At 46.7% G+C, this 22642-nt stretch overlaps 1 protein-coding gene across 2 annotated transcripts in view; it reads left to right on the top strand.

The window, feature by feature from the left end:
• The window catches only part of LOC144762260 (uncharacterized), a 263530-nt gene that overhangs the window by 183122 nt on the left and 57766 nt on the right, over window positions 1–22642 (top strand). For both annotated transcript variants that reach the window (XM_078647407.1, XM_078647406.1), the window contains one exon: window positions 11754–11861. In XM_078647407.1, the coding sequence (XP_078503533.1) occupies window positions 11754–11861 (108 nt within the window). The remainder of the gene's footprint in view (window positions 1–11753; window positions 11862–22642) is intronic.

Below are 22642 nucleotides of genomic sequence, written 5' to 3'. Positions count from 1 at the left end.
TACAATGCCACTAGCTTTATCCCTCGCAAATGACACACACAGAGCCCCCCCACACACACACCCACAAACAGCCCCCCACACACACAGCCACACAAAGCCCTCCACACACACAGCCACACAAAGCTCCCCACACACAGCCACACAAAGCTCCCACACACAGCCACACAAAGCTCCCCACACACACAGCCACACAAAGCTCCCCACACACACAGCCACACAAAGCTCCCCACACACACAGCCACACAAAGCTCCCTACACACACAGCCACACAAAGCTCCCTACACACACAGCCACACAAAGCTCCCCACACACAGCCACACAAAGCTCCCCACACACACAGCTACACAGAGCCCTCCACACACACCCACATGGCACAAGCAGGCAACAGGGGCACATGGAGGCACAAGCAGGCAACAGGGGCACACGGAGGCACAAGCAGGCAACAGGGGCACACGGAGGGACAAGCAGGCAACAGGGGCACACGGAGGCACAAGCAGGCAACAGGGGCACGAAAACTGAGGCACAAGCAGGCAACAGGGTTACGAAAACTGAGGCACAAGCAGGCGACAGGGGCACGAAAACTGAGGCACAAGCAGGCAACAGGGGCACACGGAGGCACAAGCAGTGACCTGAGAGGAGCCTCAAAGTCCTGAATAGGCTCCCTGTTGTACCCAGGACAAAGAAGTGGACTCAAAGGGCCATAATGCTAACCCACTTCTCAAGCTACACGTCTACAACAAGCCTTTAATGCAAGTGCCCAGCGGCAGCTGGACCTGGATTGGCCTGCAGCTAAAGCCCTCGCAGCAGCCGCCCCTCCAGGAGCCGATCCATCCCTGCTCACCAACCTGCCAGCACTACCCCCTACAACCACTTAGCCTGGCTCCAGCGCAATATGAAGGGAGAATGTATGTATTTATTTATTTAATGCATTTTTATATAGCGCAGACTTCACCCAAAGGTGTCAGAGCGCTTCACAATAGAACCAAGTACGTTACATGAGGAGAATATTACATATTTACACGTTACAGAAACAAACGAGAAGCAAAAAAAAAGGTACAATAAAACAATAGATGGCAGTCACACACAAAAATACACTAAAGGATAAAGAATGCACAGGCATACATTACAAATGTTCAAACAGTGCAGCAAGTACCTTCCCTAAAGCATAGCAGGCCCCGTGAGACCGACCCCAAAACCTGCCCAATTAGCTGCATTGGCAGCCAGTAAACACTGATGTGGCAGCCAGCCACACACTTCCCTTCATCCCAGGAGCGAAAGGGAACGAGAAGAGGCGAGAACCCATCACCCAAAGTAAAGCAGGCCCCGTGGCACCGAGCCGAAGGAGGTGTACAGCCGGCCCTCGCCTCCATACTGACATGCTGGCCTGTGTGGAAGCCCCCAATAGAAGTTTTATCCCGCACCAAGGCACTCATTGGCACACGTGGCAATGCACCTGTACATCCTTCAAGCTCAGGACACACGAACACATGCCAGTTGCACCTTATCTCCGTGTCTGGTGGCAACTTAGCATCCGGCCCTAAACACACACGTACTGCACTGTTCGTTGTGTGGAGCGCTGTCTACTGCAGGCTTCTCCAACGAGTGGCTCACCAGCTACCTATCAGTAACTCTCCTGTGGGCAGCCATGCCTGTTAAATTAAAAGCTATTGCTTTGTTAATTTAATATATGGGTACCAAATTTGAAAAAGGTGCATTTGAAATGAAAAAGTATATGTCCCTAACTCACAAGCTGTTATTTGGAGAACATGGTGGAATTTTTAAATGACATTTAAAGCGGATATTGGAGTGATTAATCATGCGGCACTGGGGAGACATCCCTATTATTACCTTGGTGCCAGTAGCATTGCCCCTACGTAGAGGCATTCCAAATTGATAAGACCATTTTCACATTACTGCTGGTAGCCATTCCTGATGAATATAGGCGATCACTGCTTGTAACTTTGCATTTGATGCCCCCTGATGTAATCTTGTATGATGTGGCCACTATGCAAGGCTAATAGTAGCTCGGGATGATTTTCATTGAACAGAAGTAGCTCTTACTTCACAAAAGGTTGGAGAACCCTAGGACTACCACAATAAAGGCGCTGGTGCATCACTACCACCATCCCCAACCTCCCAGTGGACCTACCTACTGCCCCCCGCCCGCACCTCAGCCACAAACAAACTATCCATTCTATCACATATTGACTTTGTATTGACCCTGTACAGCTCTCAGCTTCCTTTCGGATACGTTCGCGTGACACAAAAATCACCAACATACATGTAGTAAAAAGATATATAATAACAATTCAACAATACATTCTTCATGATGCACTCTACTTCCTTCCACTGTACTAAAGTGACCACTTGACAACTACTTACATGCATGCGAGAATGCAGCCCGGCCACTGTACGTTTTCAAGCTCGAAACGGATGTCATTTGGAAATAACTTTAGCACTTCCGGGCTAGCACAACAGCCAATCCCACGGTTTAGGTGGGGTAGTGCTAATATGTAACGTAATCCAGGATTGGAGGTTTAGAGTCACTTTACCCAATCTTAGTCCGCTGCACAGAATTCTAAATGCTGATTGGCTGCAAAGGCTACATGTGCTTTTGCCCAGGGTGTAATCTGGCGGGTACCGCTCAAGCTCAGTTGTGTGTGGCGGTTGGTGTGCGTTTGAGTTTGCCGGGCGACGTTACTCTTGTTCGTCCCGTACAAATTTAGCTAGCGTGAGGCTGGCTGTGGTTTTTGAGGGGAGTAGTGCGGGTTAGCAGAGCAGACCCAAGTAGTCACTGAGTCATGGGGGGGACCAGGAACGCGTTGTCACGTGGGTTGGATCATTTTGTCAGGCAGGGCACTTTTGGCTGTTTACCACTTTCTGGGGTGTATGGCTAACTAGGTCGGTAACTGTTTTACAAGTTGCGACCGGGTCCCGGCAGAACACCACGTGACATTCCATTTTGACGATACGGAGTGTTCCCCGCGCCCCCTCCGCTCCACCCTCGTCAGGCTCCTCTCCGGTCTCCCTCCAGGCATGGGAGACCGGCAACACCGGCAAAGGCTTCCCCCAGGCAGGGGGAAGCGGCAAACAGCAAGGCTTCCCTTTCCCTCCCCCGGGCTGCGGGTGCGGGACTTCCGGCCGGCCGCGAAGGGATTGGCCGGCCGGCCAGGTACTTCCGGGTCGCCGCGGGCAGCGCGGCGGCCCTCGCTAGGCAGGCAGGCGGGCAGAAATCGCGAGGTGGGCACTCGCTGGGGGCGTGAGAGGACACGGACGGCGGGAGGGGGCGGGAGAGGACACGAACGGCGGGAGGGGGGCGGGAGAGGACACGGACGGCGGGAGGGGGCGGGAGAGGACACGGACGGCGGGAAACGTGCACAGGACAGCAAGGGGGGCGGAAAGGCACACGGAGGGGGCGGGAATGGACAGCGCATCTGAATTCACTTTCAGTGAAAGGGGAGGGAACGGGAAAAAACGTAACTCCGCCCTGGGAAAAAATCTCCGGAACGCCCCCGAATCTGGTCCAGCCTTGATGGACAGATCCGGCACTCAATGGCTAGCCTCCATTTATGGAGCTAACCAATGAGAGCCGGGGGACGTTCCAGGAGTCCTTATTGACGACATAGGATTTCACCTGCGCTGAAGAGCTGCGCAGAGCGCAGCCTTCGGCAGGCGAAACCCAAAAAGGCTTGAACGGGCACTCTGAAGCATTGGCACTTTATCCATATTTATATCCACCTCAAAAGGGCTGAACAGACAACAAAACCGAGACTCGATACAAACTCTACCGAAAGCATAACAGAAAGACTGTATTTAAAATGTTAAAGCATAAATTGAGATAATGGTTTTTATCGTCTCTTGTGTATGTACTTGTAATGCCTCGATGGTTTTTCTTTTTAAAAATTGTGAGTTTTAATTAATTGTACAATAAATTACTTGCTTACTATCTCAGTGCCAGGACACTACATTGTACATCACTGGTGTGTGTAGTATTCTTTCTATGCTAATGTGCATTCAATTCCCTTTCTTTCTTGAAAGTAAAGCCCTGGGGTGCACATTCAGTGTACTGCGTTGCTGTGTGATTGTTGAGTCCAGATCTCGAGCGCCCCCTCGCGGCGTCCCTGAGCAGCAGCTGGCCGCAATCGTTGCTGCTGAGCGTCAAATGCTGACGGCCTTTGTACTTGGCCCCGTTTGCAAAGCCAAAGAAGCTGTGGCCCCGGGACATTAGATGGAAATGACCCCCAGCCCCATGGGTGATACCATGATTACAAAGTAGCCTCCGAGAGGGGCCTGACAAGGATGAAAGGCCGAGATGTTCCCACAGAGATTCAGTCCTCAGGTTTGTTGATTGCTCACATGCTGTCTGGAGCCTCAAGCCCTTCGATGAGCAGCTCGTTCACATTACAGGTTCGGATCGTATGTTGGGCCCTTCACAGCACAGCTGGCGAACCCTCCATCCCCTGTTTGGGTGACGGGAGTGAGTTCACGATTCCTGGATGTGTGTTCTGTTCTCGAGTGAGAATTCAAGGCGCCCCCTGCAGAGCTCCACGCATCTTGGCTACAGGGGATGGAGAGGGCCTGATGAGCTGGGGAGTTTATTTTGGCCTCAAGGCAAGAAGGGGTCTCCTGATCTCCCCCCACCAGGCAGGTTTGGGGCTTTTATGGTCCTGCAGAGAAGAGGCCATGTCCTTTTATGCTGTGGCTTGCGAGGGGTTGATGCATAAGATCCGGACCCTCTGAGACTTCGTGAGTCTGGATAAGAGTTAGTCGAAGGCGAACGAACACAAACCCGTGCGACACAGACATATGTTACATTTAATGTGTTAACTAAAAATGCAACCATTACAGAAAGCAAAACGTCCTTATTAATCATGAATTAGCTCAAACAAAGTAAACTGAAGTCCTAATTTACAAGTGGGCTAACATAAGTTAGGCTCTTAAAGAAGCCAGTAGCCAGAACCAAAAATAAAACACAGACTGACATCGTCCGATCAGTTAAAAGGCCAAAGAAAGTCCAAGTATCAAATAAATAAACCGAAAAGTCCAGAGTCTGCTTTTTAAGAAAACCCAGAAAGAAACAGGAACCTCTCCAAAGTCCAGCAAGTTTCATGAGGTTTTATGGTACGGAACAACATGCATTTTGTTATTTCTAGTGGCATGATAGGGGTGGACTAGCAGAGTAACAAGACATTTACCAATCAATATGCTAGTAAATAGGAGGCATCTATTTCTGACTGCATCCCATTGGCCAAGCTATGCAAAACGAAAGAAGGAAATGAATTGTCATTTGAACTAATGAATTGCATTCATAGCACCTCAGCAGGAAACCTTGGAATATTACATAAAAGGTAGCCCGTCTCTGATAAACAAATAACCAGACAACACAGTACAGACATCCACTAGAAGGACAACATTAGAAAAAAGTGTGAATAGCTAGATGACACCTCACGGGCGCACCACCAATGGGACCCCTGGTTGGTACTCACCAGGATGGCCCCTGTTCTCATCATCGGTGTCAAATAGCTTAATTGACACCGATGATGAGAACAGGGCCATCCATTCACACTTTTTTCTAATGTTGTCCTTCTAGTGGATGTCTGTACTGTGTTGTCTGGTTATTTGTTTATCAGAGACGGGCTACCTTTTATTTATGGCATTGGACTGAAACAGAGTAATAATCTCTATGTTTAGAGATATAATTAGAATGATCATTTGACAATCTATAGCTGTTTACAGTTCTACATTATCGTTTGCCTTTAGGACTGGGTCAATTTTTGGTCGATGTAAAGGTCGACTAGGAGGGGCGAGATAGGGCGCCCCTGCCTAGTTCCTCTCCCTACACTGAAACGTGAAGTTAATAGACCGTTTAATAGGATTGCAGCGGATGCACCCTCATAGCAGTCCCTCAGTGTCTTAATAAAGGTTGCCCCAAAACCCATCTAGGTCAGTACATCCCACAAAAAACCCCAGTTAACACAGTCGAAAGCCTTGGCCGCGTCATAAGCCGCAATTGCCATGGGTTCCGACCGTGCCTCTGCTAAGTCTATACTTCCGATCAGCTAGAGGGTTAAGTCGTGTATATGTCTCCCAGGGACAAACCCTTTTTGGTCAGGATTTATAAGTTATGGAATTAACTTTGCCAATCTCCCTGCTAAAACACTAGTAAAGATCTTATAGTCCGCGTTCAGCAGGAGATAGGTCTAAAAGAGTCAGCCTCGAGGGGGTCCTTCCCAGGTTTTAATATTAACACAACTATTGACTCCTTCAATGCTGGGGGTGCCCTACCCTCTGGACTATGGACGTAGTTAAATAAATCACACAACCTTGACACTAAGATGTCCTGTAGTACTTTATACAACTCTCCGGGAAGGGCATCCGGGCCAGCAGCTTTATTGCTTTTTATTTTATTGATATATACTCCAATTTCTTCCTGCGTAAAGGGACTATTGAGGAGTTCTCGACCTTGGTTTGTTAATATTGGCAAGGCCTTACTCTCCAGCCACCGTAGGGTGTTATCTGAATCCGGTGCCAATTCATCTTTTTCATATAATTTAGAGAACATGGAGAGTAGATGTTCTTCCATAACCGCCTGCTGGGATGATATGGTTCCCTGATTATCAATAATTAGGATATTTATGTTCTTTCTGACCCTGTCTGCTCTTATTTTACTAGCCAGAATAGCCCCCGCCCTCTCCGTACTCATAGTTCTCTATAGCATGGGCTGTCCATTGTGCTTTGATTTTTAGGTCCATCAGCCCACGGTATTCCAGCCGATGATGTTCTAGGTCAGCTATATCTTGTGACAGATTGTCTAAATGGACACTGTGGCTTTTAATTTCTAACAATGAGATTTTGTTTTCCAGATTTTTGAGTTTAAGAGCCTCCTCCTTATTACTAGCACTAGTAAGGCTATGAATTTGACCTCTAATATAGGCCTTGTAAGCGTCCCAAACGAACTCGATTGGAGCGGAACCAACATTATCTGAAAAATAGTTATTAGTTGCTGTGATAATAGCAGTGACTATGTCCTGATTACAAAGTACAGACCTCTTTAGAGTCCATCTAATGGAATTCCTACTAGTGCTGCCCATCCTAGATGTAAAGAAAATGGGAGCATGATCTGAAAGGAACGTCGGAAGTACTTTAATTTCATGTATAGACTCCAGGCTAGCCTGTCTACCAGGACATAATCCAATCTTGAAGCATGCCCGTGTTTTCTGCTGAAATACGTAAAACCCGGTGCAGCCTCCCCCTTAATTCTCCAGAGGTCACTAAGCCCCACCTCGTGCATAATATTAATCATAGCTCTTCTAGAACGCGGGGTTGTAACATGGTGACTATAATTAGATCGGTCCTGTCGGGGATGTAAAAGTACGTTAAAGTCCTCCACCCTATAATCACATGGGAGGTAGCCCCCGTTACATTGGACTGAACTCTAAATAACCAGGTCAGGTCGTCCATGTTAGGGCCGTAGTAGGAAACTATGGTGTACTCATTGCCACTAAAATCGACCTGTGCCAGAACCCATCTACCTGACTGATCTGTAGAAGTTGATTTTATGGACACCCTTAACCTGGCCTTAATCAAAATTGCAACACCCTTATTCACCCCAGTTTGGCCTGAACAACAAAATGCACCTATCCATCTCAATTTCCAAAAGATCTCTTTAATTTCTGTAGAGCTTAAATGGGTTTCCTGAAGCAGGATAACTTTGGCCGGAGATTGTCCCAAGAAACTCATAATCAACCTCCTTCTCCTTGGGCACCTGAGACCGTTCACGTTCCATGAGATATAAGGTACTTTATTATGGGACATTTATATTCTCCGTCCATCCCTCCTTTGTCGACCAATCCCCCACATGCCTGTACTCCGGGAATTCCTGGAACTTTTGATAGAAATGAGGACCAAATTTTCTCTTTTTTGTACCCCTTACTCCCTCACCAGTGTTTCTCCACCCCTCCCCCAACCCCAGCTCCTCCCACCCCCCTTGGGGAACCCTCCCTGTCTTCTCGAGCATATGCCCTTGGATGGGTCCTCCCCCCCCCCCCCCCCCTCTGTGTATGTTGGGTTTATAACCTTCTTAGTTATCGTCTACATTTTGCCGAATGGCAGTGATCACTGTACTTCCTCCCATGTGTGTCTTAAATTTAATTGTATTTAATTACATGACTCTGCATAACTCAAAAAATGAGAACAGACCCTATTTAGATAGACTGTATCCTATTTACTTATGGGCTACTACACCACTCTGTTCTCCTCCACCCCTTTTACTACCTGCCTTTATCTTTTCAATGAGAATATCCGCTTCTTCTATCTGCCGTATATTATACATATGGTTACTCCACATTATGCAGAGTGTAGCGGGGAATTTCAACTGAGCACGGGCACCTAATGCATTAAATATGGGGAGTCTCTTGCCCATCTCCCATTGTTTGGTGGCTGTTGCGTGTGAAATGTCTGAGCGAATTGTGAAGGAGAAAGGAGTGGAGAAGGAAGTTGATTTTATAACCCCCGTCTTTAGTGCCATGGACAGAATCCTTTCTTTAATTGCGTATGTCAGGAAATTCACCAGGATCTTCCTGGGGCGCTCGCTCCCTGGTTTTCGCCTATATGGATCCCAGTGAACCCTCTGAATATCCACCAATAATTCTGAGTCACCATCCGTGGAATCCTTTAAGATTGTAGTTTTAAGTAGTGCGACCACGAATGCCTTAATGTCCCCGCCTTCCATATGTTCTGGGACATTCAGAAATTTTAAGTTGTTCTTTCTGGCGTGAATTTCCAGTCTCTCGATATCATCCTTTATTTCGCGATTTTGCTGCTCTAGTTTTTCCATATGGGCTGAAGTAGTACATAGAAGGAGAGATTCCCAGGATCAAAGAAGCACTAAGGCCTCTGTACGTAATGAGACCTCCTCCACTTTTTTAGCCAGCACGTCGCAGGATGCTTGGATCGCGACCTGGTTGGTCTCTGAGATCGTAAACGTTTCCCCCATCTCCCCAAATCTCTTCCCCATATCCTCCTTTAATCCCAGCAAAATCTCTATAAGTGTAGGTGTTCCAGGAGTATTCACGGGGGTAGTAGACACTGTTGGTGGAATAGGGCCCGTATAGGAGCCCTCATCCGTTGCTTGGGGGGCATTGCCCCCTACATCATTCACCTCCTCCTGTACATTATCCTGTATCTCCAGTGCTGAGAAACTATTTGACAGTTCAATTGAGGGGTGAACCAAATCTCCCCCTGAGGGTTGGGATGGAGATGGGGGTGATTGAAGTAGTTGGGGCTTCTTGGTGGACGCAGCTATAGATCCTTTCGTTGTTGTGGCTAGTGTTACTGCCCCTTCTCCCGGTCCTGTCGTAATGAGGGTACTGCTAGAGGCCATTTTATCTGCTCTGTCCGTAGTAGACAGCGAGAGGACCTTATAGAATGATTTTAAAGAAGGGGTGACCTTAGAGGCTATCGATACTGAACCCGTTGTCTTTTTTTTGCCTTTCCCCTTCCCCGTAGGAGTGTGACAACTAGTATGGTTCCCTCTCCCTGTCCGGGACGTAGACTGAATTTGAATCACTGGCGGAGTCACCAGCAACTTTTGTGGTGCAGACAATATACCCCCAGCGCTATTACGCAGGGTATAGCGACTTACTCCTGTTTTACTAGCAGACACTTTGAAAGGGGAGCCGGGGTTACCTACTTGCTGGCTGCTAACGTTAGTGTCCCTCTCCTCCGTGCACGGCTCCCAGGCTCCCTCCTGCTTGCTGCTGTAAAGATCCTTTATTGTAGACAATAGGACTGGTATAGGCTCACCGCCGTATTCTGAAAGCCCCTCAAGCCCCTCAAGGTTCACCCGGCCCTTGCTACTTCCACCGTTAACTGAAGCACAAACTTTTCCAAAGTGCCTGGGCGCCTCGGTAGCTTCCTGTGCACCCAGCGATGACCTCCCACTATTCGTGCTCCACGAGCAACTGCCTGATATTTTAAATGAGGTCTTCTCAGGGACTGCCCCCACCACTCTCACATCAGCTCTTAATGATGCCCCGGTAAAACCCAAAGACACTCGCCTAGGATCTCGCCGCCACTCTCTAGCAGCTCCGGCCCCCCGGAACCACGCCGGTGTAGGAGCTTCACCAACCATCCGGGGTTTTGCCTGTTGAAACCCGCTTCCCAACTCCCAGTTCCGAGTCCTGATTCCAAGTCTGAAAAGCGGGTACGCTTTTATTGCCGCCTGACCGCCTGAGCATTCCACGCTCCCTTACAGAGCCAGATGCCTTAAAAATACCTTCTGTGAGAGATCACGTGAAGAAGCTGCTTTATCCCGATTTTCCCATTCCAGAAGAGTCGCTGGAGCCACGAATGCCACAGGACAGGGACAGCCAAATAGGGGGAAACAGAGCATTGTACACTGCAGCCTCGGCAATCCTCTGTCAGCGCGGTGTTCTACGTTCCGTGCTCGGCGCCATACACAGGGGGGGGGGGGGGGGAGCTCCGTCACGGCTGTTAGCTTCCGGCCGTCATGCTCCCCTTGCTGGGCCTGAGTTCAGGCAGACTTGATGGTCCCTCGAAGACTAATTGACTAGCGAGGCCTTCAGCTTCTTGCGGAGTTCAAGAAGTGAGGAGAAGGCCCTGGTGTGTTGAGGGAGGTTGTTCTGGGATTTGGCTGCTTGGAAGGAGAAAGATGACCTCCGGTGCTGCTTCTGTGGATGCGAGGTGTGTGTGCGAGTGAGAGTGATGCTGAGCGAGTTGCCAGGTGCGTTGGTGGAAGTAAAGTCATTGATTGAAGTATGAGAGCCTGTGTTGTGTAGTGACTTAAATGCGTGTGTGGAAAGTTTTAACTGGCTCTGCTTGTGGATGGAGAGCATTTTGGATGTTTGAAGTTTGTGGAGAAGAGATGGGCTGGGATGCCGGTGTAGAGTGCGTTGCTATAGTTCAATCAGTTTGTGATCAGGGCCTGCGTGGTGGTATGTCTGGTATCCAGTGGGAGACACTTGCAGATTTTACGTAACATGCGGAGGATGTCGAAGCATGAGGAGGTGACGGCGTTGGCCTGGGTCTTCATGGCGAGGTTGGTGTCCAGGATGAGGTCGAGGTTCCTAGCATGATTGATTGGGGTGGATGTCGAAGCATGAGGAGTTGACCGTATTGGGTCTTCATGGCGAGGTTGGTGTCCAGGGTGAGGCCAAGGTTTTTAGCGTGGTTGGTTGGGGTAGATGTGGAAGCATGAGGAGGTGACGGCGTTGGCTTGGGTCTTCATGGCGAGGTTGGTGTCCAGGATGAGGCCAAGGTTTTTAGCGTGGTTGGTTGGGGTGGATGTGGATAACATGAGGAGGTGACGGCGTTGGCCTGGGTCTTCATGGCGAGGTTGGTGTCCAGGATGAGGCCAAGGTTTTTAGCGTGGTTGGTTGGGGTGGATGTGGATTCAAGATCAGCAGGCATCAGGTGAAGTCACAAGGTGAGATCTTATTCCTGAAGATCAGTACTTCAGGTTTGTGTTGACCTTGAGACAGTTCTGTTTCATCTAATTGGCCACGCTGGTCATGCTTTGTTTTAAGTTTGACTTGGTGGTGCCGGTATCGTTTGTTTATTTAAAGACTTGTTAGCCATCCTCTCATGTGCAGGCGTTGTGTAGATACTGATGCCAGGTAATCACAGTCTGCCTGTCTGTGCATCGTTACATAAACCTGCTGCGTTTCCAATGTCCCTACGTAATTCCCAGCCTTGTCTTTGATTTTACACTGTTCATCTGTTGTGTTCTTCAGATTCTTCCCAAGAGAAGGCTGACCTGGTCATTATCGTGAAGAAAGAACCTAGTGATCCTGAGCTGGACGATTCTGATGTCATCAACATCCCTAATTGCCCCATAGAAGGTGAGGTGAAACCTCCATACATGTGCTAGTGTACACACACTTACGGCAACACAAGACAGAGAAGTACAGGGGAAATGGGTGGGCACAAGGCGTGTTTTGCTGTCCTGAAGCAGTCTGTTGTACATCAGTAAGGCCTTTGGGGCAGAAGGTCAGAAGAAGTAGGGATGGTCTATGATCCTAACCTTGACATTGATAGTGTGAGTTGGTTACTGCGAAGATAAGTCTCGGAAGAGGGAGTGGAGGTCTATGATCCTAACCTTGACATTGATAGTGTGGGTTGATTACTACGATGGTACGTCTCGGAAGAAGGAGTGAGGGTCTAAGATGTTAACTTTGACATTGATAGTGTGGGTTGATTACTGTGGGTCCGATTCACAGGACTAACTTAAGACAAAATCCTAAACGTGCTAACATTTTGGTATTCACAGAAGGCACTCTCTCATTTTGGTATTCACAGAAGGCACTTACTCATCAATGAGTAAGTGTCTTCTGAGGCACTTACTCCTTTTGGTATTCATAGAAGTTTCTTACTCATTTTGGTATTCACAGAAGGCTCTTACTTATTTTGGTATTCACGGAAGGCACTTACTCATTTTGGTATTCACAGAAGGCACTTACTCATCAATGAGTAAGTGTCTTCTGAGGCACTTACTCCTTTTGGTATTCAGAGAAGTTTCTTACTCATTTTGGTATTCACAGAAGGCACTTACTCATCAATGAGTAAGTGTCTTCTGAGGCACTTGTGCATCTAACAAGGACTGGGTACAAGAGGGAGCTCCCTGCCTCTCAGAGCACAGACTGACATGCATCAGATCTGGTTGGCCGAAAGCCACCTAAAACTAAACACCCTCAAAACTAAATTCCTCCTAATCGCTCCTCCCTCCAAAGTAACCATAATTCTTATTATCGGCTCAGCGAAATCGCTGGGAGTAACCTTGGACAGAAATCTAGATATGCAAAAACACATCAGTGCAGCAACAAAAGTAGCAAACTTTCAGATCAACACCTTGAGAAAACTAAAACCCTTCCTCCCGAAAACGACTTCAAACTGGCAGTTCAAGCACTAGTTATTCCAAGAGTGGAGTGTCTCTGTTTGAGGCCTTCCCAGACCCTCAACAGCCCCTCTAAGAGCTCCCTGCCTCAGAACACATACTGACATGTATCTAACAAGGACAGAGTACAAGTGGGAGCTCCCTGCCTCTCAGAGCTCATAGTAACACGCATCTACCAAGGACAGGGTAGGAAAGGTAGCTCAGGGCAGATACTAACGTGTGTCACAGGCAGAGTGTGAGAGGGAACTGTGCTCTGCGAGCTCACAGAAACAGACCACGTGCAGCCACAGAGTGTCTAACAGAAGCCACTGTCTTTTTAAACTCCACAAAATGTCTGTTCGAGACATATGAGCTGCAGATTACACACGCCACATAGTGTTGGGCCCGGGTGTTTGCAGTTGTTTTTGTCCTGGAAAGTCTTTGGAAGTCACGAGATAGGGGACTCCTTCTTTGGATTACACTGCGCATGGGCATCGGCTCCATCCTTAGATTGTTTTTTTCCGCCATCGGGCTCGGATGTGTTTCCTGCGCTCCGGTTTGGAACTGATTCTCCTTTGGCGCACAATCCTCACCCTTTTCAATGGTATTGTCTCAAGCGCATTTCCAATCGACACAACTCTTCACAACTTAGAAGTCTTCGATTCCGGTCCTCGACGAAGGCCTTCGGGCCTACCTAGGCCTTATCTTCTGGCTCATGGAAAGGACGCCATTTAAGAAGTGTCCTCAATGTGGGTCAAAATTTCCCCACACCTATCTCCATGAGCTGTGCAACCTTTGTCTCTCACCGGAGCATGAGGCCAGAGACTGTTCTGCTTGTGCCTCCTTCCGCTCCAAGAAGACGATTCGGGACCGGTGTGCTCGAAGAACCATGACTCCATTGTCATCTTTGATCCTAGACGACATCTTCCAAGAGGGCGTTGACGTGCCAGAACAGGAGCAAGAACATGGTGTTGACAGGAACTCCAAGGCCGACGACTCAGACGTTAAGGACATCACTCCGGCACAGCGGGTCGGAAGTACACACGTCGACCCCGACCCTTCCTCGACACCCTCCAAAAAGCTTTGGTCACACCCTCGCCTTTGGGCCCGGGTGCACACCGAGAGACTACTTCCCATGCCCCGCCTTCGAGCTCGGCAAAGAAGCCTAATAAGCCTTTAGGCGACTCGGGCTCGAGTCAGCCTACCCCCGGTGCCGGCACACACCTACCGGCACCGAAAAAGAACCCATCTTCTTCCTCCTCCATGCCAGCTGCTTCCACATCTAAGCACCCGGCGCCGAAGACTGGCACCTGCTCCTCGGCACCAAAACCACTCTCAGAGCCGAGCAAAAAATTGCCACCGAAAGGACCAGACTCCGATGCCTCGGAGCCGAAAAAAGCCTCGGAACCGAAAAAATCACACGTTCCACCGGCCAAAGACACTGCAAAGAACATATCTCTAACCAAAAAAAAGCTACCGGTTCGGTGCTGAAAAAGCCTACGGAAACAAAGACCTCGGCACCGAAGGATCTACCTTCCACAGAGGAACTATTTCATCCAGATCCTACACAAAAGACTCTTGTAAAGGATCCCAAAACTGGTCGAAAAACTCTTAGTTAAAAAAAATGACTATCAGACACGCCTGCACCGGCTCCTCATCCTAAGAAGAAGGACATTGCAACCTCTCCTCTAAGGATACCTTCTCCTCCTCCTCCTCCTCCTCCTCCTCCTCCTCCGCCGCCTCCTCCTTCTTTACCACCTCCTCTCCTGCCACATCACTCCCCTACACGTCTCCTATTCCATTAGAAGATGATGATGACGGGGATAACACCTCTGATAATGAGCCACTAGATAATACTAGTCCTCCTGGCTCACCTAACCCTTGGGATGATTATAGCACCCCAGACGTCCCTAACATGCCACAAGATGACATATACCCCTCCAGGCCTTCCCCACCAGAGGACACTATGGGATTTAACCAACTTGTCCATAGAGCTGCCCAATACCATGGGGTTGACCTACATACTGACCCAGTAGAGGAAGATTTCCTTATGGATATGGATACCATTGACACCACACAAAGGTCCACCTCAATTTTACCCATGCTTAAAGTGGACATTAAACAACAAGACTGGGTCCTGGCTCTTACTCAGCAAGGCTGAGCCTCTACATTTAAAGAACAAAACAGTTGCCAATGCTGGGACTAGTTCCTCATAAATTCGTAGAACAATCTCATGAACAGAAACATGAAATAAAGCTTTAAAGATTGCTATTTATTTGTATGCAAAAAATTTTTTTAAACCTTCATTTGTTTTCTCGAACAGTATTATTAAGTGTGCATTTGAAAGAAGTGGACAACAAAACATTACATTAGAAGACAAATATTTACAAAATACTTATAAACAACTTTTTTGCCATAAATCTATACATTTGGCCAATCTAACATTCCTATAGCATTCACACCACATTCATCCTTCTATAAAGAAACAACAGAAAATTCCTTGCCACCTTCAATTATATAGTATCACATTTGAAGTAGCCCAGTACTTTACAAGTTTCAGTAATCCTAAAAATTGTTTTCTTATTAATAAAGTTGGCTTCTAGTGATAGAGCGCGCGAGGCCACCCGACCAACAGTTTTCGCCGTTTCCGGCTTCAGGGCCCATATACTTTCAAATCACCATATACATCGATCAGGTGACTTCACGAGCTCTACCAGGTTGATGTGTGTGTGTTCCCTGCTACCAAATTTCGGTGCACCCGACTTACCATCCACCGATGCGGGTGCCTAATGACCACAATGAATCAGGGAGCTAGCTGTAAAGGAAAGGCAGCAAAATACAAACCCAACCAATAACATTCAAATACTGTTTAAATGACCACGGACAACTGGAAGTTTTAAAATGTTTATCTAAAGTTCATTATTTTCTTGCATGAGGTACAATAAAACAAGGCAATCAATAATCAAGATAATGTAAATCACATATGCATAAAGAAATAATGACAGAGTAATCATCAAAGTACTAATAAAATGTAACGAGAAAAGATACTATATAAGTCAGTATTATCTAGACAGTGATAGACTAAGTGTGTGTGACTATAGAAGAACTTATAATGAATAACACGCTTCACTTAAGGTGAAAGGGCCTTTGAACAACCTAGGCAACGAAGTTCTAGACCATATCAGGAAATGACACACTGCTATGCAAAATATGATTTCTAACAAATGAGAAGACATAGGAATAACTTTGCAAAATTTATAAATGACTGTTCAATAGTTGCGGAAAGGCATGGAAATATAACATATGCAATGTTGAACTTTATTTAAGCAAAAGTTAGAAATTCAGAAGGTGCAAGAATTTCAAGAGGTTCAGAGTAATATTTACCTAGAAAAGGTGTGGAAACCAAACCCTGGCCACGGGTCAGTTAAGGACAGGAAACCCTCAAGGAAGGATACCCCTCAAAGGACAGCAGGTGCAGAATGGACACCCAGGATAGGACAGGATACCCTCGGAATAGGAATCAGGACAGGACCCTCAGGACAGGACAGCAAACCCTCAGGACAGGACCCTCTTCAGGACAGGACCGGAACCCACAGTTCGGAAGCAACGCCTGCGCTCCACCCGCTCTGCAGCTATCGATCAAGACCCCGATTGGGTCAGCGAACTCCCAGCTAAGTGCTTTGCCAGCACTTTAAGGTTCAGTAGAACCTTAGTCTATGGTCAAATTCGGACAGAGTGCTCCGCAGCGCTCTGTATCTTCAGTCACCTATTGAGTGCGTTGGGTCAGTGACAGGTCAGCTAAACCAGACAAGTCGGACGGTTCACTAGGTGAACCCAGGGTAGATATACAGTTTTGGGACAGTGTACCACCCCCCAATGTTGCAAAGTGTCAGAATCCCTCAATTTCGATTGGTCCTAAGGTAGGGTTTGGGTAACACACCAATCACAATACACGAATTGAAGCCTTCATTAACATATTTGGGTACCGCCTAGCAGATTTGGGGTTCCCATGAGCTAACAGTAGCGCAACGTAACAATGTATCATATAAGGAGCCACATTCGCTGTTCTCGCAGGGCAGAGGTGACTTTCTCAGGAGCATCTCGCCCATCACTGCCAGCTGGCTATGTTCCATCAGCCAAGGTCCCTCGTGCTGCCGAATGTCGCACAGGCGCAGAAGGGACCTCCAATATGGCTCTCCTCTCACTCAGACCCCCATTTCCCGCGGTACATGAAAAGTAAGCGAAAACAAATTAATACATAATAATGTCATTATGAAAACACATCACAGGGTTTGTACTTTTAACTCATCATCAAGAAATAAACTTAATTGCATTAAATGTTAGCTACATTGACACGGACACAAGAGCAGTGGCACGAGCAGTACCACATGATAAGCACAGCTATGAATTACGCATGCGCATAACTTTCCCTCCACTTCTGCAGACGCGTCAGGACACGTGAGTGTGGCTGACGCATGCGCAGTAACTAAAATACAAGCGGCGGCCATTTTAGAGGACACAGATTAAATTCATTAGAAATACACATAGGCAAGTGTCTTAAACTTTTACTCAAACTTAATATAAATGTTAGTAAGACGTACATTTATTACCTTGTTATACATAAACGAGGTTCTTGATTTCGGCAAGCCGCAAAATATGCGAAACTTTGCTTCATCAATCCCCTCTTTGATGATATCTACTATCATCACAAATTATAATGGAACCAGATGCCAACTTTCTTTCACACTTTATAAAGTTCTATTTCTTCCAGCAACCGTTCTAGCTTTTCTCTTTCAGTTTTAGCAGGGTGAGAAGTCTTCACCTTTTTGTATATCTGATCATTCACTTCCTCTAATTCAATCTCATCCACACTTCGTTTCACTCCTCTTGCATTAACCTCGTGCTTTTTGGTGCGCTTGCGGTATTTACAGCATAAGAAAATGGAAAGTATAATAAGACCTATAATACCAATTGGCATCAGAATTTTGAATAATAAGCTTTTACCTATGCTAGCAAGCCAATGACCTACATTTGAGAGACCATCTACCAGTCTCTTCCAGGCACTATCAACCTCGAGTGGTTTGAGTTCCTTTGCCAAATTAGTAATGTTTTTCACATATCTTTTGATCTGTACACTTTTATCCGGAATATAAGTGCAACAATGTTGCGCCTTCAACATCCGGCAGACTCCGCCCTCTTTCGCTAATAAGGTGTCAAGAGCAAGTCGATTTTGTAAAACCATTGATCTGATCGCAACCATTTCGGTATTGACCAGCAGAAATCCATGAGCTGTTTCAGTAGACAGCACATCTACTATAGTAGACAATTTGCAAATTCTGTGAGTGTTCAGAACCACTCCCACTCCAGGTATCAGTGCACTGAAAATACTACCCATAATTTCACCTATACTTTCTCTTTTACTACGCACTAAGCCATTAGTATCTTCATTGCTTCCAGCTTTTCCATTCACATGGTATATTTTCGGGAAAACAATGCCAAAGTAGCAGCTCCCATACCAGTGATCCGGCAATTTGAAATAAGCCTTGTCCCCACAAATATAATAAATTCCAGGAAACACAGGCTCTGACCCATTTTTGAAACCCCAACCTCCAATTACCTTGTAATTATGTTCGCATTCACTGGAACCAATGAAAACATTATTATAATAGCTAGTCTTCTCGCGGTGAAGACATAGCTTGCCTTTCTTTTCAAAATCCAGCAACAGAGCAGGACCCGCTCCACCAGATGAGGTGCCTTCCATGTTTTCTGCCCACTTTGGCTTTTTCTGACTTTCGTCATTAGCCTTCTTCTGAATTTTAATTCTCCTTTTCTCTGCCATGTTCAGGAACATCTTTTCCTGCTCACGCAAAGAACAAGTCAAGTTATCTCTGTGTGCGTCTGCTATGTCAATGTTCCCTATAGTCAGAAAGTAGTCTCCCATATATCTTATGGTGTCAGTTTTGGTATGTACAGGATTCAAGTTCCCACGTATAGGAAGTTCAGAAAAGATCACGTCATTGTTAGAGTAATAATACTGTAACGGTCCCCTTTTGTAAAATAAACTAGCTAAAATGCTACAGGAAATTCCATATGTCAATGGCAGATGATGGTATGTCACGCCTTCAGCCACCGAAGTAGGTAGCTTCATGCAGACATAGCAATCTTCAATTTCCATAGTTTCTACATAGTGTATTAACAAGTTTGCGAAAACATTCAAATGTGTCCTGTTTTTCATTCCATGGTAATGTAGTCCTTTCTCATCTGATGCTTCTAAGTCTCGTTTAGTTTGTCTCAATGCTCTCTCATGTCTTTCTACACTCTGTGTTGTCAGCTCCTCATTGTCAGTATTTACAACTTCAGTAGGGACAATGTTAGTATCTTTACTTACAGCAAAGGGAATGAAAATTGTTAATCCTATCCAGATAACTATCAGCACTACTACACTACATATACACACCTTGCAACACGTCTTAAAACGGCTGCAACTAGGACTACCATTCACTGTTGAATCAGACATTTTAGCTCAGTAGGAGTGTTCTCACCCCTCTTTTTTACTTTTTTTTACACAACTAGCTTACTTTGTGCAAATTCACGGTGGCTCGTCTTCCTCTTCAGCTGAGTACTCTGGGACAGGTTCTCCGTCGCTTACGTCAGTTATATCAAGATCTTCAAGTTCTTCCAAAACCAGTGTCCATTCAGGAGACTTGTACTTTTTGTTTTGTCTTTTTATTCGCTCACTCCTTCTTTTGGAAGAGTCTTCTTCTTGTTCTGCTATTCGAGCACTTCTTCTTGCTTCTGCACGTTTTTCTTCCACTGTCTTTATCCTTAGTCTCAGTCTTTTTACAAACCTAGGCTCAAGGTTGTTTCTTTTCTTTAGTCTCTTAGTCGGTACTTTGACTTCACTTTCTTTTCTTATTCTCTTGTTCTCTTTATCTTGTGGTAATTCTTCTCCACTTTCTTCTTCTACTTCCCTTATCTGACTAGTTCCAGGGCTAGCATCAAATTTTTCTGCCTGGTTGCTAATCTGGCCTTGTTCAGGAATATTTTGTTTTTGGCTTTCAATTGTCTCTGTTTCTGTTTCTGTTTCTGTTTCCTGAACCCGTTTTTCTAACCCTATCTGATCCTGTTCAAGCACTTCGATCTCTTGATTTTCTTCTGCTCGAACTATTACTCTATGTCTAGTCTGTCCCTTATCCACATCAGGAGTTAGCGGAGGAGTATCAAACACTTGCTCTGTATCCTGCACTTGTTCAGTATCGGGTACTTGTTCAGTATCGGGTATTTGTTCAGTCTTATTCACTGGATCTGTATCAATCACGTGCTCTGTCCCTGTCTGACCTTCTCCTTCCTCAGTTTTGATTTGAATCTCAAGTGGCTGAGGATCTTCGCCTGTGCCTTGCTTTTCCTGACTAGTCCACTCTCTACCTTCACTAAGTCGTTCTCTTGTTCTGATAGGATCTTCGGTCAGATCAATCATCGGTATCCATTCTTCTGGCCATATGCTTGGCAGCTCGTCTTCAGCTACTCCTGGCTCAGTTTCCTGGACCTCTTCAGCAGGCTGGGTTCTTGGCAGTTCGCAGTCAACTACTCCTGAGCCAACGTCTGCTGTTCCTGCAACCTGACTGGTGCTGGGCTGCTCGTTGTCAGTTGCTACTGGTCTGACTTCTTCAGGGTCCTCTGCTGGTTGCCCTGGTTCTTCAAATCCTTTGTCTGGCAATACCTTCTGGGTGTGTCCGGCGTGGATCCACTGGGGAACACCTGCGACTTTTACTGCAGTGGTTGTCACCAGGATTACTTGGCGTTTCTTTCCCCACCTTGGTGCCAGACAGCTTGATCGAGTGTGCTTCTTTATTTTGACCCAGTCTCCTGGAACCAAGTTGTGGAGAGGAGTCGTTGGATTAAGGATGCCGTCGTCTCCAATCTGGCGAGAGATAGAACGCACTTGGTCACCCAATCTTCTGCAGTATTCAAGCACCAAATCATCAGTAATACTCAACAGTTTGCTTCCTGGCACCCATGCTTGTCTCATCACTCTTCCCATAATGATTTCATGGGGACTTAGGCCTGTCTTGCGGTCTGGAACACTTCTCAGTCCCATCAGGACCAGGGGCAGGGCCTTCACCCAGTTCATGCCAGTAGCATCTGTCAGCTTTGCTAGTCTGTTTTTGATAGTTCCATTTACTTGTTCCACTATTCCAGAAGCCTCTGGGTGGTATGCACAATGGAGTTTCTGCCTTATTCCAAAGGCCTTACAGAGTTCAGCCAGTATGTCATTCTGGAAATGTCCACCCTTATCTGATTCAATAATGCATGGTATTCCGAACCTAGGTATCAGTTCTTTTAGTAAACACTTCGCTACTGTCAGTGCGTCACTTTTGGGAGTAGGGTAAGCTTCTACCCATTTCGAAAATACGCACACAATGACAAGGACATATCGCTTTCCTTCACAATGGGGCATGGTGATGAAATCAATCTGTATTTTTATAAAGGGACCCCCTGACCTCCCAATCTTGCTCAGTTCAACCATTGTCCTCTTGCCTGGGTTCATCTGTTGACATGACAGGCACCTCTGGCAGAGGGACTCCGCTACCTTCCTGAATTTCTTGCTGTACCAAGTCTGTTGAAATACCAGAATCATGGCATCCCTACCAATGTGTGATCCTTCATGTATTAATCTTGCCATTGTGCCAAGCAAGTGTCGGGGTAACACCGGCATACCAGTTGGGCCCAAAATCACACCATCCACACGCCTCGGTCTACAGCCATCCTCCTTCCATTTTTCTCTTTCTTGCCAAGGAGCCGACTCCTGCCACTCTCTCACCTCATCCCATGTAGGCACTTCCTCAAACACCTGAAGCTGGCAGCTGGTTCCTGGCCCCCCTCGTTTTGGATTTACAATATACCGATCTTTGGCACACCATTGAGCCACTCGATCAGCATAATCGTTTCCCAGAGATACTCTGTCCATGCTCCTTTGATGAGCAGTACATTTTACCACTGCCAGTTCTTTGGGCAACTGGATGGCCTCTAAAAGGTCATGAACAACTTTTGCATTCCGAATGGGAGTACCTGAGGAAGTCATGAATTCCCTCTGCAGCCATAATTGGCCAAAGTCATGCACAACGCCATAACAGTACTGACTGTCAGTATACACTGTTATGCGTAAGTCCTTCCCAATTTTGCAAGCCATTATCATGGCTATCAATTCGGCTACTTGTGCAGACTTGATGTTATATAGGTAACCTGCTTGTTCAATTTTTGTGAAAGACACTACTGCATAAGCAGCACTCAAGCCTCCTAATTCATGTCTTAGACAGGAACCATCCACAAATAGTTCTTTATCATGCTCAGGCAATGGTACTTCTTTTATGTCTGGGCGTGGTTTGGTACTGAACTCTGTTAGGTCAATACAATCATGTTCATCATCATCCCCACCTTCCATTTCCAAGGGGTCGGGGAGTAAGGTGGCAGGGTTCAGAATACCGCACCTAACAATGCTCACATTTGCTGCACCCACAAGAATCCTCTCGTATTTAGTCAGCCGACTAGGGGTGAGATACTGTGTTTTAGTTCTGGTCAATAAGATTACCACTCCATGTGAAACATACACGGTCACAGGATGTCCCATGACAATGGACTCACTCTGTTCCAAACTTGCACAGGTAGCAGCTACTGCTTTCAGACAGCCTGGTAACCCAGCAGCTACTGGGTCCAGTGTGGCAGAGAAATAGGCCACAGGCCTCCTGGTTG

This window comes from Lissotriton helveticus, chromosome 6 (genome assembly GCF_964261635.1).
Source record: "Lissotriton helveticus chromosome 6, aLisHel1.1, whole genome shotgun sequence".
Lineage (NCBI taxonomy): Eukaryota > Metazoa > Chordata > Amphibia > Caudata > Salamandridae > Lissotriton > Lissotriton helveticus.
This window is presented reverse-complemented; position numbering and strand designations above follow the sequence as displayed.